This window comes from Lithobates pipiens, unplaced genomic scaffold (genome assembly GCF_037356315.1).
Source record: "Lithobates pipiens isolate NorthernLeopardFrog02 unplaced genomic scaffold, aLitPip1_a1.2 Scaffold_25, whole genome shotgun sequence".
NCBI lineage: Eukaryota > Metazoa > Chordata > Amphibia > Anura > Ranidae > Lithobates > Lithobates pipiens.
Genome location: NW_027507787.1, coordinates 176,125,160 through 176,143,885, shown reverse-complemented (window position 1 = coordinate 176,143,885; position 18,726 = coordinate 176,125,160). Strand labels below are relative to the sequence as shown.

At 42.2% G+C, this 18,726-nt stretch overlaps 1 protein-coding gene across 4 annotated transcripts in view; it reads right to left on the bottom strand.

Annotated features, from left to right (window-relative positions):
• Window positions 1-18,726, bottom strand: part of CPEB3 (cytoplasmic polyadenylation element binding protein 3) — a 208,854-nt gene that overhangs the window by 23,245 nt on the left and 166,883 nt on the right. For all 4 annotated transcript variants that reach the window (XM_077455226.1, XM_077455224.1, XM_077455225.1 and 1 more), the window contains 2 exons: window positions 17,500-17,667; window positions 16,001-16,090 (listed from right to left, as the gene is read on the bottom strand). In XM_077455226.1, the coding sequence (XP_077311352.1) occupies window positions 16,001-16,090; window positions 17,500-17,667 (258 nt within the window). The remainder of the gene's footprint in view (window positions 1-16,000; window positions 16,091-17,499; window positions 17,668-18,726) is intronic.

Here is an 18,726-nt window from a genome sequence, read left to right as displayed (position 1 = left end):
GAATAAAAGTGTAAGAAAAAAAAAAGTCTCGCCCACATGTGTAAAACGCTGTTCAAACCACACGTGAGGTATAGCCGCATGCATTAGAGTGTGTGCAACAATTCTAGCACTAGAACTCATCTGTAACTCTAAACTGGTAGATTTTTAAGTACCGAAGTTTGGCGCCACTCCATGAGTTTGCGCAATTTTACAGCGTGACAGGTTAGGTATCCATTTACTTGGCGTAACATCATCTTTAACATTATACAAAAAAATTGGGCTAACTTTAATGCTTTGTTATTTTCTTAATTCATGAAACCTTTTTTTTTTTTTTTTTTTTTTAACCACTTCCCGACCAGCGCACGACGATGTACGTCGACAGAATGGCACGGGCAGGCATATTGGCGTACAGGTACGTCCAATATTCGATCCCGCCCTGCCATCGGGAGCGCGTCGCCAGCGGCGCACTCCCGCGCTGGTCGGGACCCCCGTGAGTCCGGTCGCGGGACCCGTGGACTCGATCGCCGCGGGCATCCCCGCGATCGTCTCACGGAGCAGCCGAATGGAGGAAATGCTGTATAAACAAAATTTCTCCATTCTGCCTAGCAACTAGTGACGCTGATCTCTGCTCCATGTGATTGGAGCAGAGATCAGTGTACACTAAATGAAAGCCCAACCCCCCCACAGTTAGTAACACACCCCTAGGAACACTTAACCCCTACACTGCCACCCACTGGTTAACCCTTTCACTGCCAGTGTCATTTACACAGGAATCACTGCATTTATATAGCAGTGATTACTGTATAAATGACAATGGTCCCAAAAATGTGTCAAAAATGTCCGATGGGTCCCCCACAATGTCGCAGTCACAATAAAAATCGCAGATCGCCGCCATTACTAGTAAAAAAATAAATAAAAAATTATTAATAAAAATGCTATAAAACTATCCCTATTTTGTAAACGCTATAACTTTTGCGCAAACCAATCAATAATCGCTTATTGCGATTTTTTTTACCAAAAATATGTAGAAGAATACGTATCGGCCTAAACTGAGGGAAAAAAATGTTTATATATTTTTGGGGGGTATTTATTATAACAAAAAGTAAAAAATAATGCGTTTTTTTTTCAAAATTGTCGCTCTATTTTTGTTTATAGCGCAAAAAATAAAAATCGCAGAGGTGATCAAATACCACCAAAAGAAAGCTCTATTTGTGGGAAAAAAAGGACGTCAATTTTGTTTGGGAGCCACGTCGCAATTGTCAGTTAAAGCGACGCAGTGCCGAATCGCAAAAAGTGGTAGGATTGACGTGGGTAATCCAAAAGGGCTTCAGCCATTTTGTAGAGCTGAGCGAGAAATGACAATGCCCAGATATAAAAATCTGGCACACAACTGGACTCCACTGCTGACAAAGAGTCATATACGAATACTAACTTTAAAGGGATGTATAGTTATGCAGTCAAATTTAAATCCACTGTGATGCCATTTATCATAACTGTACAGGGTTTATTAGGTTTATACATGTGGAAAAATGTTAGGTAGCTTTATTACATGGCAAACTAAAAAGAAATACCACTAATATCAACACTTTCCCCTATAGATCTAGTTTTCTTCAGTTTGTATAGAAAATTAGTTTACCCCCCTCTAACCATCTTTATTATGCTACACTGTAGTTACAGCACACACAATTCTCACTAACAGCCTCTGCTGCCTGCTGACTCCCTCATCATTGTTTAACCAACAACAAGTTAGTGAAATTGGAAAACAGGCACACGCTGGGAGCAATCTATGGCGAGCTTGGAGTGCATGCTTGCTTTTTCACAGTAAATAACACAAATGGATCTCCTACCAGAGATCTTAATTGATCTGCTTCAGTGTGCAGAGTCACAAGCCAAGTTCCCCTTCATTTTAAAGAATATAAATAGGTTTATGTAGAGATAATTGCCTGTGTTATAACTGCAGCCATAAGCTGTAACAGAGAATGTACGGCTATGGATCTGAGTCCCGGAAAGCCAAAATTAGATAAAAGTACCATGCGTCATAACCTTTTTAAAGGCTAGTTCATTTTTTCACACAATAAAAGCTTTCATTTACAATGTACTAAAGTTTGAATTAGAACCCAAGCCAGACCAAGAACTCAGGAATCCCAAGAACCAGAAAGCTTTCAATACTGAAGTACACCATGAAACACTATAAAAAAAAATTTTCTGCAAAATTGAATTCATTCTGGAAACAAATGAGGTGTATAGGGTCACACACTGCAAGTTAACCATGGGGTGTTTATTCAATGCCCAAATCTACTCTGGACATTTTTCAGAGCCTTCGCTCCCAAATACAATCAAGAACTAACATTTTAACCAACTGAACATCTGCCAAACCGAAAATAGAAACGTGGCTACTACTCCCTAATTCACCTCTTTTAGAATGTAATAAATCCCTGGCTGATCTGGAGGAAAACATGCAAGGTCAGTTAATCCAAGTAATGATAGGAATTTCATTGGAATATTAGAGACAGGAAACGACTACATTTAGGCATAAAGCTTAGAAAGATAGCCTATAAACTCCTTGCTGGACATGTTACTTGGCTGTCATGCTGATCTAGTGGCTTTGATTCTTCCTGAGTCAGTGGCCAAACAACAAATATGCAATAATGAGCTCTGACTTCATTGGCTGCAAGCATGTTCCAGATTAGCAAAGTATAAAACTTAGTCTTCATCCCAGTCCCAATGCTGCTGCATGGATTTATGAGATCAGATTTGCACTCATGAACTTTGCAGCAATAAATAAAAAACAGAAATGAAGAATGGCATTACAATAGCTGATACATTATTCAAACTAAAAATTAAAACTATATTTTTTTTATTTTATTTTTTTACTTCTATGGTGTTGAGAATTTTTACAGAATTTTTGCCCACAATGTTCCCCATATTATAAAAATACACTTCTTGAAATCTGCCACTAGCTAAAAGCTGTGCGTTTCCTAAAAAAATATTCAGGGCACAGTACGAATCCAAAAAGTTATTTTGTGTAAGGACAACATAAAAAAATAAATAATCATATAGCCTTTGGACTCCACTTTAAATTCCTAACTGCCTTCACTGTCAGAAATCAGGGGGGCTCAAAAGTGCACCTTCCATTGTAAGTCAATAGGATTTCATCAAAGGCGCAAAGTGAGAAAGGGACCTTATTGTTTCTAGGTGAATGGCGAAATACACACACCTTTATAGCCAGACGCACCTTTCATAGATCTCCTCAGAACTATTGCAGACTAGAAAAGTGTTCCAGATTAATGTCTGCATGCACGTTTACGGGTGTTTTCAATGTGTTCCAGAGCATTCTTGATGCGTTTTGCTGCCTTCCAGGTGTGTTCCATGTAGAGAAAAATGCAGCACGTTTTACTTTTGATGACTGCACTGGAACGCACTGCATTGGTGATTAACTAGGTCCACTGGTGTACATGAAAACCACTGTTCATACATTTTTACTACTTATTATACTCAGCAGTATGCTTTTAAAAAAAATTGGATTCTTTGTACTCACCATAAAATCCTTTTCTTTGTAGTTCACCGCCTGACACGGCTCCTTTCTTATATCATTGGGTTGTTACGCCACCTTCAGGAGAGGACTAGGCAGAACATGTTAACATGTTATAATAACACTAGAACTTTCTCGTTCTGCCCAAGGCTAACAACCCCTCAGCCTGCTACTGCAGCCTCAGTACGTCAACAAGCAGTATAACTTAGATAAAAATAGGAGGGGTGGGTGCTGTGTCAGTCGGTGAACTACAGAGAAAAGGATTTTATGGCGAGTACAAAAAATCCTATTTTCTCTTACATTCACAGACGGACACAGCTCCTTTCTTAGACCATTGGGACGTCCCCAAGCAGTGCCAAAACGAGGGGTGGGAAAACAACATAAAAACTTCACCCACAATGGCATGTGGGAACTAATATAAAAACGTTACCCACAAAAAAAGTGTGTGGGAATAACAAAGAACTTTAACCACAAAGAGTGCTCCTCATCTGGGAGCCACTACCTCCAAACCGCCTCAGAACTGCGGTAACAAATGCAACAGTGCATTAACTTAAAAGGTAATGTGTTTTTACCAAAAAACAGGAAACAAAAGTGCAATTGCAATTATATGGCGGCCTGCAAAACTTTGTGGGCAAAACAGGCATCAGCCGATGCACCGACATCTACCTTGTAGAATTTTGTAAAGGTGTGGACAGACGACCAAGTCGTTGCTTTACACACTTGAGTGGCAGACGCTTGATGTCGGAAGGCCCAAGACGTTCCAACTGCCCTGGAGTGGGCCGTGACCGGAAAGGGGGGCACCTGCCCCTTCAAGGCGTATGCTTGTACTACAATCTGTCTGATCCACCTGGAAATGGTGGCCGATACAAACAAGGAGTCTGACTTCTGAAAGGGAGCCGTAGCAGACAAATACACCCTCAGAGCCCGAACCACATCCAGGGAATGGAGGGCCGCCTCCTTAGGATGTGTCTGTTTAGGACACAGAGATGGTAACACAATGTCTTCATTGATGTGGAACGCCAAAACCACCTTAAGAAGAAAATAAGGTTGTGGACGCAACACCACCTTATCCTTGTGGATAACTAGATAGGGTGACTGTTCCGAAACCCTCCTGGCCGAAGTAATGGACACTAGAAAGACCACTTTCTGAGAAAGGGTCAACAGAGGGATCTCTCTGATATTTTCAAATGGCGGTTTTTCAAGCGCTGATAACATCAGGTTCAGATCCCATGGGGGTAACTGTGGACACACCGGAGGAACTACATGTCGGTCCCCCTGAAAAAAAAGTGCTCACTAGAAAGTGAGACACCAGGGGTCATTGAAAAAAAGACAGCCAAAGTTATTTGTCCCTTAATAGTGATTAAAGCTCATTTCTGGTCTACTCCTTGCTGTAGAAACCGCAGGATCCTGGATATAGAAGAGGAGCGCGGACGCCATCCTTTCTCCTCACACATGGGAGATGTAGGCCTTCCAGGTACGATGATATATCTTCCGAGAAGAAGCTTTCCGTGCTCTCAGCATAGTTGGAATCACTGAGTCCGAAAGTCCCCGGTTCCTCAACACCTGGCTCTCAATAGCCATGCCATTAAAACCAGCGATGGTAAAGCAGGATATAATCTCAGAGAAAATGGCTGCCGGACTACAGGAAAATGGAGACACAGCATGCTGCTCCCTGTCACACCAAAAATGGCTGCCGAGCACTGCATGCCATGAGGGACAGTGAAAAAACAGGCAGAGAAATGGCAGTGAAACAGCGCTACAGCGATCAGCAGACACAGGCACCTCAGGGGAGAGACCTACACACATCCAGGGCACAGCTATCCAGCGCAGTCACCCCCCCAGATGAGAGCCCCCCAGAGAGCCCATCTATGGCACACACACCGTTGATCAGCCCATGCAGCATCCCCCACAGGGAAGGGGGGAGAGAAGATGGGGACAGGGAGAGAAGAGAGGGAGGTGAGGGAACCCCGAATTGACCTCCCAGGGAATGCCCAGCTGCTCAGCCCCACGAGGCAGAGAGAGCTGTACTTACCAGTCCTGAAGAGCTGGGAGACGTTCCATCACAGACCCACTCTCCGATCAGTACAGGGTGGCTGCTGGCCCGGCACACTGCGACGCAGACATCAGTAGCCGGTCATGTGTGTGCCGCGGGGCATTACGCCCACTGGCTGCCACTGGGGCATGTCATGGCCGACCCAGAGCAGAGCTCTGGTCTGCACACGCTCGCTGGCCAGGCTGGGGAGACTACAGGGAGAAGAGTATCCAACTTGTCACCCAGCTGGCTGTCGATTGCAGATCACAGGATCTTTAATCTTGAGCAAAAAGTAAAACTTCTGCAAAAAAGTCCACGGACCGATGGGCCCGTAGGGTTCCTAGGTCCTTCTCCTTCACTAGGCAGAAAAAAAAACTGAGGCTGCAGTAGCAGGCTGAGGGGTTGTTACCCAACGGACCGCCCCTCGAGTGGAACTAGAAAGTTCTACTTTTATTATAAATGTTAACATGTTCTGCCTAGTCCTCTTCTGAAGGTGGCGTAACAACCCAATGATTTAAGAAAGGAGCTGTGTCAGTCGCTGAACGCAAGAAAAAATCTTGTATAAGCACTGGAATGTTTTACGAAATGATAAAATTCTAGGACCTCTTCTCCCGGAGCATCCATTGGTGGTTTGCAGAGGGGCCCTCCCTTTGAGGCTCCAAATAGAGCCTAATGTTATACTCCCCCAATAGAGTTTTTCTTCCACAATGTAGGGGGCTTCTTGAAGTGTTAAGTTTGTAACATCAACATGCAGGGGATGACAACACTTTGTAATCCAATTCTTCTCAGCAACACCACGATATTAAACGTTTCATTACATGTACCACCAAGCATGTAGCCCACCTAATATGGTGTCCTTGTGAGCTGGAATATATTGGCCGTACTGTCCGTATGCTTCAGGTTAGACTAAAGGAGTACATCACCAATATCAAGAATGGCTACCCCAAGCACAGCCTCTCCAAACATTATGATACCCATCATAATCGGGACCCCAAGGGTACCGTATTTTTGGGTATCAACAAATATATGGGTAACTGGAGAGGGAATATGACCAGGGTGGTGTCCAAGCTTGAAACTGAGTGGATTTAGAAGGCTAAAACAATCCCTTTGGCCTAAATGTCGCACGGGATGTGAATGCATTTATCAGCAATCCTTGTTTGATCACGGTTTTATACTACCTCGTAACACTGTGTACATTTGATTTAAGATGTAACACTTAGCAAGTTACTTTTTATTTGTATATTTTTATATTTGTAATATTTCTCACATTCTCATCGACTATATTTGTAAGCTCCACTAGATAGTGCAGTCTTCCGGCATACTAGGTTTTCAAAATATATATTTGACCAAGGTACATGATCAATTTTTAACAATCAAGTGTAGGTTGACTAACTTTCACATACATATATGATTGTGGCTAGTGTTTCAACAATAATAATTTCCTGTGCCCACTATTTACAGTTTGATTACTGTGGATTAGTGGTGTTCCAGCCATTGGTTAGCATCCTTGGTGTGTTTCCGCTGGTTGGAGCGCATGTAATTTCCATCGCTGATTAGACGTCCCCTCTATATAATAGCATTACGCGCACGTCAATGTGTGACGAAATGCGTAGGGAGGAGCTTGAGACATGACGGAACTGTATGCCGGGACATGGCGGCCATCTTATTAGCAGTATCAAGCAGGAGCTTCATGTTTGTATGAAACAGCAAAGCAATGATCCTTTATATGCTAATGTGAGTGCAATATTATCTTGTTTTAAACATTAAACCTATATTAGAATTACACCATGAAGATTCTTCCTTTATATTTTATAAGATGATATTTTATGTGAATCTAATGGTGTGGCCATTGGGAACAGAGCGTGGTGATTGGGATACCTGCGTCTATCCTGTTTTATCTGCCGTGCCTGATCGAGTGTGGACGATTGTGAACTGGAGTGCTTATTCCATCTATCTGTTCATTTGACCCCTGTGATAAGGGTCCAAAGAGGGCAAGAGGCAGTGCGTTTTGGTGCCGGTGGTGGTCATCTTCCCTCTCTCACGCTTCAAATATATCCCATGAAGGGTTAAGCTACTATTGATATCTGAAGAACGAAGGGTCTAATTAATTTTTTTTTTTTTTTGAGCGCTGCACCTCTTTTCTTTTTATGCTTCTATGACTGTTAATCACCATTATGCCGGCTGCACAATAGACCTTGATATTTGTTGATTTATTGCTAGTTTATAAGCACAGCAAACATTTATTAGTGCTTAATCATAGGCCAGCACCCAGAGCAAGTGGCACTGCCAGCTGGCTGGCACTTGGTCAGAGTGTATGTGAGGTTCAGCTATAGTGGACCAACCTGGAGCAGCATCCTTTACCCCTGAAGAATTGTAGACCCCCAAAACAACCCCTTCCCAATTCCATCCAAAAATTTTGAGCAGAGCTGGCATTTAACACTATCTTCTAGACCAGGGGTCTCAAACTGGCGGCCCTCCAGATGTTGCAAAACTACAAGTCCCATCATGCCTCTGCCTCTGGGAGTCATGCTTGTAACTGTCAACCTTGCAATGCCTCATGGGACTTGTAGTTTTGCAACAGCTGGAGGGCCGCCTGTTTGAGACCCCTGTTCTAGACTGTAAGCTCTAATGAGCAGTGCCCTCTGATCACTCCTGTATTGATTTGTATTGTAAGTGCACTGTCTGCCCTCATGTTGTAAAGTGCTGCGTAAACTGTTTGCGCTATATAAATCCTGCATAATAATAATAATCTTGTATAAAAAAATACTATAGATATCCGTCAGCACTTACATGGTTTTAATTTTTGACCTGAATGAGGAATTAAGGCCTCTTTCACACGGGGCGGATCAGTAATGATCCGCCCCGTGAAGATCGGCTCGCTCAGCGGGGATCGCTCCGTTGTCCCCGCTGAGCCGGCTGCGGACAGGGCGGTCTCCGCACACTGTGCGGGGACCGCCCTGTCAGCTCTCCGCTCTCCTCTATGGGGATCGGACGAGCACGGACCGTCTGTCCGTGTTCGTCCGATCCGCAGACGGATAGAAAAATAGGATTTTCCTCCGTCTGCAGAATCGGACTGTTGCGGAGGCGGACGAAATCGGGTGTCTGCGGATGCTCATCCGCAGACACCCACTATCCCATAGGGATGAATGTATGTCCGTATTTCATCCGCAAACGGATGGATGAAATACGGACATATCGTCCGCATGTGTGAAAGGGGCCTTAGACTACATTTCCCTAAAAAAGGCAGGTGTTTATGCAAGCTATTATGCCTTTTCAAAAAACAAAACAAACAAAAAATGTCTTTCATGCATGCATTTGTTCAAATTCAAAGATGAATATTTGATAACCACATTAAAAGCCCAGCTGATTCAGAGCATAGCTTAAAATGTAATTCATATGAATCTGCTCCTGATGCCCTTTTAATAACTTCACTGCCAGAAGCCAGAGGGGCTCCCTGCTTGTAGGAATTTGTATTCTCCAATAACTGCAAATCATTTAGGACTCCAGTTAGTGAAGAAACAAAATCAAACATTGTGTGTGGAGTGCAACGTCACCAGGAGCAGTATGAAGAAAGTTTAGGTTATGTGAAGAAGCCTCTGTAATTCACAATGCAACTTTGCTGTGAATTTTGACTTTCCATATGGCTTTTAGAGTCCCTTTCAGAAACCCTGTGCATGTCTCTGGTCAGAGCATACAAAGGGTTTTACAGTGCATCTGCCCACATTACTGAGTTCCAGCTTGCATACTGCGCCCCCTCCGCCCAAAATACTCAGAAGTTTGGTTCTGGTGGGCAAATTCAGCAGAAAGATGTGCAGGGAATGTATCAGCAGTGGACTGGATAGGCTATTCAGCAAAACTATTACTGTTCCAAGTACAAATTCACTAAGTTTAATCCAACACAACTGATGCAAATACTGAAAAACATTTAAAAAAAGTTTACATTCTGTCGAAGCCTAGAAAATATTCCCTCTGCGTAAAAAAAAATTAGATACATTGCATACATGGCAAAATACTTAAGTACAACAGACTAGTCTTTTGGCCCTAGAACTGATTTTTTCCAAATCTAAAGAGTGAAATAGTAACAATTTGTTAAGTAATGCAGTAGGAATGCACAAAGCATTCCAACATTTATTTATTATTTCTGGTGAACCGCTTTCCTGAGCAGACTATAAAACCCTCACCGTGGCCATGTACCAGCACAATCACTCGTGGCCGCATGTGCACTGTGCAATCCACCGCCATACTTCCAACAATGAAAACCTTAAAAACTTACCAAGGTTTGCTATACTGAGGACAAGCATAAGTGGTTGCCTTCCTGACAAATGATCCTTCCATCAGTTTGAGTCATCAAGCCCCTGTCAGCACAGACTTGGGTGCATTCATAAAAACCTGAAGGAAAAAAATACCATCTGCAGTACCAGACCTCTAAAAGCTGACAAAGTGTCACCTCTGACACGGATTCTGATAATTTTGGCTACTTTTTAAACTGCTACAGCTAGTTTCTGTATTCATGTCTCCAAATGATTCCATCAAAATCTATTTTTTTGCGTTTAGATTTAGACTGTCCATGCGCCCAGTGCAACTTCACGATTGTCACCACTTCTAAATAGACCAATTCATTATTTCTAGTGGCTCCAAGCTCAGAAAGAGATGAAAAATGTTTGCCTCTCGTTTCCACTGCATTTTTCTGTAAATTTTAAATAAAATTTATTTTTATATACATAGAAAAAACACATACTTCTAGTAAAATTACCTGTGCAAGGGAGCACACTTGTGAAAAACCAGGGGAGGGTTACCAATTACAAAAATAAATGGCTCACGTAACAATCCACAGCATGCCAGGCAGGCTACAAGCCGTCTTATAGTTAGGACATCAGGAGGGTTGGGTATGAAAGGATACAAGAGAATGGCACCTGACTTCCAGAGTCAAAAAGGGGGAGGGGTAATGGGCAGCTCATATCCACTGCTGTGGAGGGATCTTCCAGCCACTGAGCTCACACGGATTGGGGGGTGGGGGGGGGGGGGAATTCTACAATTTTTATAGGTATGTTGGTGAAGTAGGAAGTTATAGTTGACTGTTTCCAAAAGATTATAAAACGGAGAGGAGCTGCTTTTTTCCCCAATGCACCATAATTGATTTCCTGGTGCTACAGAATAGCAGGCCTAGAAATGTTCTCTCAACATCTGTGGGGGCCATATGCTCCACAAAGGCCCAACAGATACAGCTTTGGATACAAAGTGAAGTGAGACAAGGCAACTGTGTTGATGACGTCCAGCAGCACTGCTCAAAACATGAAAGAAGTCTCCCTCAGGTTGGGGACAAAGAGAGCCAAAAAAAAAATAAAAAAAAAAAAAAGGGGGGGGGGGCGCAAGGCTGGGTTTAAATTGTGAAGCTTGAAAAGGGTTTAAATATGCCTGGTGGAGGATTTTGAATTGGACCAGCCTATCCCTGGCAAAGACAAATTGTTTTAACGGGATGCTCCAAATGTCAGATCAGTCCTCAACATGAATGAACAGAATATGCCAGAAATATCAGAAAAAGTATTAAAGATTAGTTAGTAAAACAAAGTAGCTGGTTTGACGAGACAGTCCGTGCGCAGCAGATTTTCTAAGGGAGAGCAGACTAGATACAAGTCCTGGCAAGGAAACGGACTATGGAAGGCATAGGACAGCTGCATATCTAAATTGGTATTTCAGAGTTAGGTTAAATGGTTGACCATGCTAAAGCCTGTTCTGAGTGAAACCTGTCTTGTTATTGTGCTGTATGGTCTTGGCCACTGTGCTGTAAGCTCAGTTTCAGGGTCTTGGCAATCTTCTTATAGCCTAGGACATCTTTATATACAGCAACAATTCTTTTTTCAGATCCTCAGAGTTCTTTGCCATGAAGTGCCATGTTGAACTTCCAGTGACCAGTATGAGAGAGAGAGCGATAACACCAAATTTAACACACCTGCTCCCCATTTACACCTGAGACCTTGTAACACTAACGAGTCACATGACACCAGGGAGGGAAAATGGCTAATTGGGCCCAATTTGGACATTTTCACTTAGGAGTGTACTTTTGTTTCCAGTGGTTTAGACATTAATGGCTTTTGATGGAACAGCAAATTTACACAATCTGTACACTCACAACTTTACATCGTACCAAAGTGTAATTTCTGCAGTGTTGTCACATGAAAAGTATAATAAAATATTTTCAAAAATGTGAGGGGTGTACTCACTCGTGTGATACTGTACACACACACACACCTTAAACCATTTTCTAGGTGATTTACCTTGGTATTTTAGGAGTTTTTCAGTAAGGCTCTGACTAAATTATTTATATTCATACATGGGGAACAGCTAGAATTAGAAATAATCGGAGTGGCAGTACTCTATGTAAAGCAATAGTTTCATTGGTTTCTTAGTGTTTTTCAGACTTACAATAAACATGCTTACAGGAGAGGAGAGCAAAGGGATGCTCTCATCGGCATGCTGCTGCTCTTTCACAGACCATTCACAAGCTAAGCTGAATCTGGACCAGGCTGTACTGCTCAAATACAGTGTAGCTTGCAGGGAAGTCTCAGGTTGTTGTACCATCAGGTCATGGATGCCCAAATTACAAGCTTGAACAGTTTTTTTAAGCTGAAGTATGGCCAAAAGATATATTTAGCCATTTGTAAAGCAAAAATAAGTAATCTGTAATGAAGCGTTCCCGATGTCTGGCTGCTGCAGCGTATGTTAAAACTTTTACTTGTACTTAGCGTCCAATCTGGTGATGTATAACTACACCTCCTCTAATCACAAAGCACTTTGCACTAAGTAAAGACTTTTTATGAGTGGAGGAGGTTCCATTGAGCAATCTCCCCTGATATCTGTATTGTATATGCATTTAGAGGGCACTTCTAATCGCACTAAAGTGCATGGAATCATTTTTCAATTGCACCATTAAGGCTGAGTGTTTACCTGCATTTAGGTGCGGTCAGTTTAGCTTAATTTACAGAAAACAGAAATCTGTGCTTCCAGGATCTTCTATTTATAATATGCACAATTTCACTTGCGGTCACAGACTGTTTTAAAACATTTGCCACTTAAAAAGCAAAAAACTGAGACTCTTTAATTTTATCAATGATAATGGCTAGCAAATGCAGGCAATTTTAAGTACATGGCCTGGATTCAGGCGAAAGGTCAGGTTCCCTTGGAACAGGAAAAGTCCGGTTTCCAAGACTATAGGGTTCAGTGCCACTGTATGTGCGCTTAATTTTTATTCATGTACACAATGTGTTTAGCTTAGGTTTTAATTCATGTGAACAAACAAAGCCCAACGTAAGCAAGGCAGCTGCTACAACAAGCTTGTAGTGGTGGAAAGTCTATTCTAAAGCTTGATGAAAAACAACTAGGTTATTAATAAATGCCAACAGCTGCGCTATACAGCATTTTGTCTGGTACCTTCCACGACGCAGGCTACTGGCAGAGAATATGAAAGTGGTATCCCTTATTAGAGTCGGGACAGAAATAGAAAACGGGCTCACCATTCACATGGCTGCTGCTGCAATATTTTTATCAACAGTGAAACCAAAAAGTGCAGAGAGAAGTTTCTTATTACAGTCAATTACCAATGTCTATCACAGCAAAATTCTGCTGTGAACTAAAAAAATGCAAGAAAGCATAATACAAAGAAAGAAACTATTGCAAGCCTAGAGAGGGATCTGCAAAAATAACTCCATATGCAACACCAACCATACATATCAGAAAATTCCGCATAGCAGGTTCATCTGAAATAAGCAAAAGACCAATGGGTCAACTGGCTAAGTGTTCCCTTCATTCTTTCCACCATTATAGCTTTTTATTTAATATTTAAATTTACATACATACATACATAAATATACCGGTTTTTTTAGTCTCCCATCAGCTTATCCCTCTGTTACCTTTTGTTTCACTTGCCCCTCCTAAATTAGATTGTAAACGCTCAGGAGCAGGGCCCTCCTAACCCCCTTGTATTGCAGGCCTATACGGTCTTCCCTTTATAATGTAAAGTGCACGCTATAAGTGCGATATAAGTACTGAAGAATAATATTCACCACTTAATGACTGACCGCACTGTACTGCGGACAGGTGGCCGTTGTACGCAAAAGGATGTATTGGTACATCGCACGCATCACGACCGGGTCCTGCTGTGATTGTACACAGTGGGAGCCTGTCAACAATAACTGCCAATGACACATGGCAAGGACCTGCTTATCAGCTTTGTGCATTCACAGCCGAGAGCTCTGTGTTGACACAACACAGAGCTCAGTACACAGATGGAGCATTATTAAAAAAGCAGCACACTTTATACACAGTACAAATAGTAAGGCACATATTGCCCTAGATGTTAACCCCCTTCCGACGCCAGAGTCATTAGTATAGTGACAGTGTATATTTTAGCACTGATCACTGTATTAATAGCACTAGTGATGTTAGTGCCACTTAGTCGGTTCCCCCCAGCGTCAGTCCCATTATAAGTTGCTGATCACCCCCATTAGTATTAAAAATAAAAAATAAAAAAATCCAGTATAAAGAGTAGACTATAGTTTGTAGGCACTATTACTCTCACGCAAATCAATATACGCTTACTGGGATTTTTTTTTCTTGCTTACTGGGATTTTTTTTTTCTTTTAAATCAAAAGAACGTAGCAATATACATGATTGCCAAAACTTAAGAAAATAGATTTTGTTTTTTGAATATGTTTTATAGCAGGAAGATTTTTTGTTTATTTTTTTTCTATTTTTTTTCATGTATATCACACAAAAAAAAAACCCAGTGGTGATCAAATACCATCACAAGACAGCTCTATTTGTGTGAAAAGATTATACAAATTTATTTTGGGTACAGCATTGCATGACCAAGCAATCGCCAGTTAACCGCTTAAGGAACACCTCCTGCACATTTACGTTGGCAGAATGGCACGGCTGAGCACAAGCATGTACAGGTACGTTGCTCTTAAGTGTCCAGCGGTGGGTCGCTTGCGTGCCGCCGCCGGCGAGCTCGCGACCTGGTCCTGAGCTCCGTGACCGTGGATCCCATCGCTGCTGGTGTCCCGCGATTGGGTCACAGAGCTGAAGAACGAGGAGAAGTCTGTGTAAACAAACCTCTCCCTGTGCTTCCTAGTGTGGCTGTCACCGATCGTCTGTTCCCTGTTATAGGGAAAGACGATCAGTGACATCACATGCCAAGCCACGCCCCCCTACAAAAAAAAAAACACACGTCAGACATAACCCCTACTTGCCCTCTAGTGGTTAACTCCTTCAATGCCAGTGTCATATACACAGAATTCAGTGCATTTAAATAATAATGCACTGATGTCGCAGTCACAATCAAATAAAAAAAAAAAATTATAATAAAATTGCTATAAAACTATCCCCTATTTTGTAAACGCTATAACTTTTGCGCAAACCAATCAATAATAGCCAACTTCGATTTTTTTTACGTAAAATATGTAGAAGAATACTATCGGCCTAAACTGAGCAAAAAAAAGGTTTATATATTTTTGGGGGATATTTATTATAGCAAAAAGTAAAAAATATTGAATTTTTTTCAAAATTGTCGCTCTATTTCTGTTTGTAGCGCAAAAAATAAAAACCGCAGAGGTGATCAAAAACCACCAAAAGAAAGCTCTATTTGTGGGGGAAAAAAGGGACACTAATTTTGTTTGGGAGCCACGTCGCACAACTGCGCAATTGTCAGTTAAAGCAACGCATTACCCAATCGCAAAAAGGGGCCTGGTCATGAAGGGGGTAAAATCTTCCAGAGCTGGATAATAATAATTGGGCAATAGTTAGTTCTTTGAGTGAATAGTTATTTAAAATCGATAGGAACGTTATATCATGTTTGCTTGTTTTAAACCTTTTCCCCCACATTTCTTCAGCGACTTCCTGCTTTCCACGCCTAGGCACATGTCGTCATACATCTCAGGAGTCGTCAGGAGAGGGGGGAGGGGTTTTCTCAGCTAAGCACACCTTTCTGTCTGCATGCCTGAACTAAGGGAAGATAGATTCCAGGAAGTAAATGCTACATGAATCATATACCCTTTACTCAAGATGGCCACAGCCAGAAATGCTAGCGAGTGTTTTTCTAAATAATTTATCGGCAAAATAAAGCATGGAGACAGATGGATGGGTGGATTTGCTTTGAATATTAAAAATGAATTAAACTGCCTTTTTAATTTGTGGTGCTCAGATGCACTGTAGTTACGCTATAACCCTTGAAACACTATTTCTCATTCTTATAAAACTTCAGGGTTAATGACAAGGCAAAGCTGGTGTTTTGGAGTGTGATAATCTTGTAAATGAACTTTCACATACAAATATTGGTGAATGCAAATTAAACTTATGGATAACACCTTTAGTGAATTAAAACAAAAACCAAAGCACAGCGACATATAACTCATGCATTACGTTTTAGTGTATTAACTTGCACTGCTAAAATCAAATATTACCTTTTGGTGGAAAGTAAGATTTACTTTCTGCTTTATGTGGCCAATCCACAACCAAAGGTCCAAATCGCCTGAAGCTTGCTGTGATCTCATCTGGAAACAACAACAAACTATAAACAGAGAGCAAAAAATATAAAAACAGCATCTTAGATTATTATGATAAACTCCAGGCTAACCTTAAATTGTTCTGTAGTTTCTAATGTAATGATGAAGACTGAATCGGGCTGGAGGTTTGTTGTGATATATTTAGGAAAGCCAGAGTGTGGGATGGGTTGGGGTGGGGTGGCTGCAATATAATAAATGTGTGCTTTTGGGTTTATTACCGCCTTAAAGCGGAGGTCCACCCTAAAGTGGACCTTCCGCTCATTGGAATCCTCCCCCCCTCCGGCGCCACAATTGGCACCTTTCAGGGGGGAGGGGGGTGCAGGTACCTGTACAGTACAGGTATCTGCACCCACTTCCGGGATAGCTCTCTGCGGAAAGGGGCGTAGATTACGCCCCTTTCCGAAAGTCCCCCGTTGCCTGCTGGGAAACACACAGATCCCAGAGGCAGCGGGTCCATCCTTATTGCGCAGCGCGACTCGCGCATGTGCAGTAGGGAACCGGGAAATGAAACAGAAAGGCTCCACTTCCTGATTTCCATACCCAAGATGGCGGCGGCAGCACCCGAGAGACGATCGAGAGATCGGCTTCGGGTGCCGACATCGCAGGCACGCTGGACAGGTAAGTGTCACTATTTTAAAAGTCAGCAACTGCAGTGTTTGTAGCTGCTGGCTTTTAAAAAAAAAAAAAAAAAAAAAAACGCGGACTCCCGCTTTAAAGAGAAGGTAAACCCTGATTTTTTTTAACTTCGTTCCTTGCAAAGTAAAAGCATAATGGGCTAGTATGCATCACATACTAGTCCATTATGTGCCACTTAATTGTCACCGCTGTCCCCACTGTGTGGCCGCATGCATCTTCAACCTCTCTTCCTTCTGGGGCCATGGACTCTGGTTCAGTTTCTGGCCCGAGTCGCGCGTCAGCCGACAGTCACGGCACAGGCACTATAGAAATGGCACGATCGTGCCCTTACTTCAGTACGCATGCACCGATGACGTCGCAAGTGTATATAACGAATATCTCCTAAACCGTACAGGTTTAGGAGATATTTACAGTACCTAAAGGTAACCCTGTAGGGAAAAGTGGTTGTACAGGGTTTACAACCATTTTAAGCCATACTAACAATTCTATAAACATAGCATATCTTCACTTCTTGAGTACAGGTCCAGATTAAATCTGAATGGCTCAAGATTTTTATGGCAATTTATCCACCCTTAACATTAATTTGGACTGATATTTTTGGATGTGCCAACAAAAGTATTAGCGCCCCCCCATGAAATGTTTAAGTTTTAGAAGCATTAGGTCTGATCAAACACGTTGATATGTGATGGCTTCAAAATATACAGTAAGAACCGCTCAGATCAGAGAAGCAAAAGTATTTATTTATTTTTAAAACCAAGTACCTTCATCAATGTCAGGAGGTAGCCCTCCAACAAACACCTTCCGAGAGTAGCGCTCGACCCGTTCACCATTTTGACAATGAGTTGGAGAACTCAGACCAGATGACAAGGATTGGTCTCCATGACCATCACTGAGGAAGCCATCTTCAAATGGGAAGAGCGAAGATCGACCTGCAGGCAAGAAAAACTATGGTTAATGCTCCAGTAATCCTAGAAATACACATAATGAAAATAGTCCCATTTTCTTCAGAAAGAGGCTTCATTTATCATTTTGAGTTAAACTGAAACACTGCTTGTTTTTAAATTTTGGGGGGAAGACCAACGTTCAGCTTTCCATCCCATAAGTATTACACAATGCAAATTAAAAGGATAAGTTCAGTTTTTAGAGTGGAACATGTAACAGGTGCCCAATGCAGCAGTACAGGGAGACGTTCCCCATATTAGCTGTCACTTTTTGAAATCAGCATGCAGGTACACACAGCTGTGTGTGCGAGAATGAACTACAAGCCCCGACATTGTAGATATTCTTTGCGTCTGTCGGCTTGATGTTCCAAATGAACCACAGTTCTGTGTAGCACCATGGTAGTTCATTGATTCTTCCTGTCAGTGTATCTGCTTGCTCGTATGGGCACACAGATACACTGACAGATCTCTAGGGGACCTGCATTGCACCAGCGTTCTGATGATCGCTGGCGCAATGCTTTACAGACTCAAAATAAAATATGCGCATATTTTTTGTTAACCTGAAAAAAATAAATCATAAAATAAAAAAAGGGCATTTGTGATTTTTTTTTTTTTTAAGTGAACTTTTCCTTCCTTTAACCACTTGCGACCAGCTGCCGCAGATTGGCATGGCTGGGCGAAACAACGTTATGTTACATTGCTTCGCCCTGTGGCCACTAGGGGCATGTGCACACCCGCTGCTAGCCCCCCGAGCCGATGCGAGTGCCCGGCTGGCACGATGACCGCTGGGCTTCTCCGATCACTCATGACACAGCGAGAAGGGGAGAAGAGATAGATCTTCTGTTCATTCAAAGTATGGACAGTGATCTGTCATCTCCCCTAGACAGTTAGACCACACACTAAGGAACACATTTAACCCCTTTATCGCTGCCTAATGTTAACCCCTTCCCTGCCAGTGGCATTTTTATAGTACTGATCGCTGTATAAATGCCAATTGGTCCCAAAAATGTGTCAAAAGCGTTCCTTTGTTTCTGCCATAATGTTGCA